Raw genomic sequence first — 5,347 nt, forward strand, 5'->3', positions numbered from 1 at the left:
GGCGGCGCAGGGAGGATTTTGGGCCGCGGCTTGCAACCTTGCGTGGAGGAGCTTGGCGGCGCGAGAGGGGCTGAAAATAGAGGGGTGAGGTCGCCAGTTAATGGGGAAGAGAATGGAAGCAACGGCGACAGAAATGGGCGGCGCACGGCGGCTCAACAACCAACAACCCAAATGGGTTTCGCAACGCCAACGGGGAGGAGAGAGAGAGAGCGTGGGGAAGAGAGGTTGGGGTGGGGGAGGTTGTCGGAGTGTGGGGGAGCTGTTGGGCTGGGCGGTGTCGTCGGACGGCAGCACACGGCGTGACTGGGTGGAGGAGGTTGGCAACGGACGGAGATCTTGGCTGGGTCGCACACGGGCTAGGGGAGAAATGAGGAGGAGAAAAAGAAAAAGAAAGAAGAAAAAAGAAAGAAGAAAGAAAACAAAAACAAAAAAAGAGAAAAATATGTAGAGATTTTTGCTGCAAGTAATATTCATGGAAATTATTTATTTAATAGTGGGTAAAAACAATAAGCCACGGTGACTAGGGTATAAATTAAACAATTTTTTATGACGACTTCAATTTATGGTAAAAAGACAATTTAACTCGTTACAATTGATTTTTTTCCACTAAAAATTCATATGCTGTCCATTTTTATTATCCATGATATAAGTTGGTCACAAAAATTACGGACGTGATAGGAATAAATATTTTGCCATCAAACATTATCGACCAAGACAATCTCATGGAAAAATGTCTATATTTATTCTCTCCAAATATTTTGGTGGCAAAATGTCACTTTTTTCCACGAAAGTAAGTTATAGAAAAAGAACTCGTGGCAAAAGCCACAAAATGTTGTAGTGAATATATAACTATGCACGCATTGTAGTTGATTATTTTAACTATAGCACGATATCTAGACTCATATTAGTCATATCTTTGAAATCTTATTGGTGATATTATATATATATATATATATACACACACACACACACACACACAACACAAGAAAAATGAACATTTATGATATGTTATTTGTAATGAAAATGACTATTTATGACGAGAATATACTCATCATTCTAACAGGAAATAATTTTCTTATAGTTATATCTATAGTTGTATCTATTGTATATTAGGTCCACATCATGTCAAAGGTGGGAGGATGGCGAAGTTGCATCTAGATCGAAGAACTGAGGTTGAGAAAAGGAGTAGTGCAGCATGTCATGTGCTAGCTATTTAACGATCAGTTGATTGACATGGAGGAACAAGGCTAGCTTGTCTATGACTTATGAGTCAACACATGCAGCCACCTGGCCGCACGTAGTCCTTAATTACAAAGAATCAATGTACATCTTGTTAATTAAAGATCACCTTGTTTTGTTCTGTTTAGAGCACTAGTAGTAAACTCAACAAATTCAAAATTTGTCCAAAGTTTAATTAGATTGTATAAAAAGGGGCTGTAATAAACTCAACAAAGCTACATGAGTATTTTTAGCTTTCACCAATTTCATTGATCAAATCTATTGAACTTCAACTGCTAGCCAAAATATTATTTTGACATAAAAATTTCCTCCAACATGCTATTCCTTTCACACGTTCCGCTTGAGGCACGAATTCAGTTCACGCTTTTCAATTCACTTTCGTCTTCTCTTTCACTCCTTGGCTACGCGATTTACTTGCGGTTTTTCATCTTCTTCTCAAAACATCGCAATTGGCAAGTAACTTCATTTCCATTCCCAAATTTGTCATGATTTCATCTTCGAATATGAATTTTTTTTCTCTAGAATTTGGAAAGAGGAAGTGCTAATGCAAATGATTTCTTTATTGTGGAAATTAGTGGAATGTGGATGAAGATTTTTTTTTCCTTGCGGTTTGGATAATTTCTTGGGTTACCTGGTTACCTAATTACATCAATACACTAAATATTTTTGGGAAAATGTTTCTAATGTGAATGATTTGTTGCTGCTCATAAATTTAGAGATCCGAAGCCTAGAAAAAGCGTACTATTCATCAATTTTGCTATTTATTCTTCTGTCAATAATCTTAAATCCCCCTCTCCAAACCATGGTTGCATGAGGATAGAGATACTGGCCAATTTTGAGTTGCATCTCATTCCCACGGTTAGGCCCGAATTCTACAATGGACCAACTCCTAATGAAAGCTAAATGTCAAATCTTAGATGAATTGAGATTTTGATTTGTGAGGAAAGAATATGGAGACGAAAGCAGAATTGTTGAATTGGAAAAATACTTGAATGAATTGATAATTACAGAGTACTTTGACTATATTTATACAAGGCAAAGTAAGAAATAATAGACTAACTATATTAACTAACTTTTCTTCTCCTCTTCCAGTTTGACACGTATAGCTTTAGATTTTAACTCCATTTGTTCAATCCGTGAGGCTATATTCCAACACCTCCCCTCAAGATAAACATGTATATTTAGGATGTTCATCTTGCGGAAAGTATGATGAAATGGAAGAGAGCCTAGAGGCTTGGTTAAAATATCTGCTAGTTGTAATCTTGAAGGGACATGAAAGAGCTTGATGATGTTTTGTTGCAGCTTCTCTCGAATAAGATGACAATCTATCTGTATGTGCTTTGTTCTCTCGTGTTGGACTGGATTTGTTGCAATGGATAATGCTGATTTGCTGTCTGTATAAACCAAAGTTGGCTGTGTGGTTAACATTTAGGTCCTGCAGTGCATAAAGGAGCCATTGAATCTCACAAGCTGTTGAAGCAAGGGCCCTATATTCTGCTTCTGTAGAGGATCTGCTTATTGTAGCTTGCTTTTTACTCTTCCATGAAATTAATGAATCGCCCAAAAAAATGGCAAAACCTGTTACACTCCTTCGAGTGTCAACACACCCTACCCAATCACTGTCTGAAAAAGCCTTGAGCTGCAATTCTGATGAAACTGAGAAGAATAAACCTTGTCCAGGAGTTGCCTTTAAATATCTGAGAACTCGAATGGCTGCTTGGTAATGACTAACAGCTGGTTTTGCTAGAAATTGACTAAGAACTTGGACTGAATAGGCAAGGTCAGGTTGAGTTATTGTTAAGTATAACAACCTCCTAACTAATCTTCTGTAGGCTGAAGGATCTTCATATAAATCAGCATCTGAAGCAGTGAGCTTCAAATTTGATTCCATTGGGAAAGCTGCAGGTTTTGCACCAAGAACTCCAACTTGTTCAAGTATGTCTAGAGCATACTTCCTTTGGCAAATTGATATGCCAATTTTAGATCTTGCCACCTCTAATCCGAGAAAATATTTGAGTTCTCCCAAGTCTTTAATTGTAAACTTATCATGTAGAAAAGTTTTGAGTAATTGTATTTCAAGCAAGCTATCACTTGCTAAAAAAATATCATCTACATAGACTAGTAAGGCTATGAAGGATGATTCAGATTTCTTGATAAACAAAGAACAATCTGAAGTACTTTGAGTAAAGCCATAATCAAGCAATGCTGTGGACATTTTAGCAAACCATTGCCTAGATGCTTGCTTCAAACCATAGAAACTCTTTAAAAGCTTACAAACTTTATTTTCTCCTTTGACAACCAAACCAGGAGGCAACTCCATGTAAACTTCTTCATACAATTCACCATGTAAAAATGCATTATTAACATCCAATTGGTGAATATGCAAATTTTTAATAGCAACTACAGCAAGCAGTAGCCGAAGGGAAGTGATCTATGCTACTGGAAAGAAAGTATCAAAGAAGTCCAATCCCTCTTGTTAAGTGTAGCCTTTAGCTACCAATCTTGCTTTGTGTCTTTCTATAGTTCCATCTGCCTTATACTTGATTCGAAATACCCACTTACAACCTATGGTCTGTTTATTTTTAGGAAGAGTAACAAGTTCCCAAGTTTTATTTAACTCTAAGGCATTTATTTCATTTTGCATTGCAGCTTGCCATTCAGGAATTTTAGCAGCCAATTTATAACTTTTAGGCTCTTGAAAGGCTGAAAGAGATACTAGAAAAGCTTTATGAGAGCTGGACAATCGATGTACAGAAAGGAAATCAAATATGGGATATAGAATACCTTTATTGTGAGAGCAACCATCAATAGAAGATGAGTGAGTTGCATTTGGAACTTGTGAAGCAGTACCACAATAATAATCCTGCAAGTAAATTGGCATTTGTTTAATTCCTGAGGATTTTCTAAGAGTTTGTGAAGCTATCTGAGGAACAGATTCATTTTCCAAAGATAGTTGAGTATTTGCAAGAGTCTGGTCTGAAGATAGTTGAGGGTTTGTATGATTTTGATCTGAGGTGAGACTAGGATCTGAGGTGAGGCGAGTCTGATCTGAATTAAGGTTTTGATCAGAATGAATATTAAAAGAATGAGAATAGGAACCTGAAACAGAATTTGTTGGTGGAAATAGGAAGGTATGTGTTTCAGAATTGGATGCAAAAGCCTTGAAAGGAAAGACATTTTCAGAAAAGACTACATTTCTGGAAATTAATACCTTATTTGTATTAAGATCCATTAATTTGTAGCCTTTTATGTCAGAAGGATAACCTAAGAATAGACATTTTGTAGCTTTTGGATCAAATTTATGTCTATGATTTGTGAGAGTTGATGCAAAACAAAGACAGGCAAACACTTTGAGGTGAAAAAGATTAGGTGATTTACCAAATAACATTTCGAATGGTGTTTTGTTTTTGAGAAGGGGAGTAGGAATTCTGTTTATAATGTGTGCTGCAGTTAACACACATTCACTGCAAAATGTTAGAGGCAAGTTTGCTTGAAACATTAAAGCCCTTGCAGTGTTTAATAATGTTGATGTTTCCTTTCCACAACTCCATTTTGTTGTGGAGTTTCCACACAACTTCTTTGATATATAATGCTATTATCATTATAGAATTGGGTCAAAAGGAATTCAGATCCATTGTCTGACCTTACTGTTTTGATAGGAATACTAAAATGAGTTTCTATCATTTTACAAAAATTTTTTAGGATAAAAGGAACTTCAGATTTTAGCTTGAGCATGTATACCCAAGTACAACGTGTATAGTCATCAACTATAGTAAGAAAGTATTTGAAACCAAAGTAGGAAACAACATTAAAGGGACTCCATATGTCACAATGGATCAAGTCAAACATTTTATTTGAACTAATTTGAGATACAGGAAATGAAAGCTTTCTTTGCTTTGCTAACGGACATACATCACAGACATTGGTAGAATTGAAAGATATAGATGACTCTAGCTGTCTAAGAAAAGGTAATCTTGAGTTAGAGACATGGCCTAATCTGTAATGCCAAGTATCTAATTGATTTTGAGTAATAGCTGAGACAAAGGATGAAGAATTAAACTTAGGTTTATTGCAGGTAGCAGCTTTTGAAGTAGCTTGAGATAGGTGG

At 36.3% G+C, this 5,347-nt stretch overlaps 1 protein-coding gene across 1 annotated transcript; it reads right to left on the reverse strand.

Annotated features, from left to right (window-relative positions):
* Positions 1 to 2,401: 2,401 nt before the first annotated feature.
* Positions 2,402 to 3,559, reverse strand: LOC122316304 (uncharacterized mitochondrial protein AtMg00810-like). The gene has a single exon (XM_043132834.1). The coding sequence runs from the start codon at positions 3,557 to 3,559 to the stop codon at positions 2,402 to 2,404; it is 1,158 nt and encodes a 385-aa protein (XP_042988768.1).
* Positions 3,560 to 5,347: the final 1,788 nt, after the last annotated feature.

The sequence above is a fragment of the Carya illinoinensis genome, chromosome 7, assembly GCF_018687715.1.
Source record: "Carya illinoinensis cultivar Pawnee chromosome 7, C.illinoinensisPawnee_v1, whole genome shotgun sequence".
NCBI lineage: Eukaryota > Viridiplantae > Streptophyta > Magnoliopsida > Fagales > Juglandaceae > Carya > Carya illinoinensis.

Coding starts and splice junctions, on each gene's coding strand:
- LOC122316304 (XM_043132834.1), bottom strand. CDS start 3,559: ATGGAGTTGCCTCCTGGTTTGGTTGTCAAAGGAGAAAATAAAGTTTGT.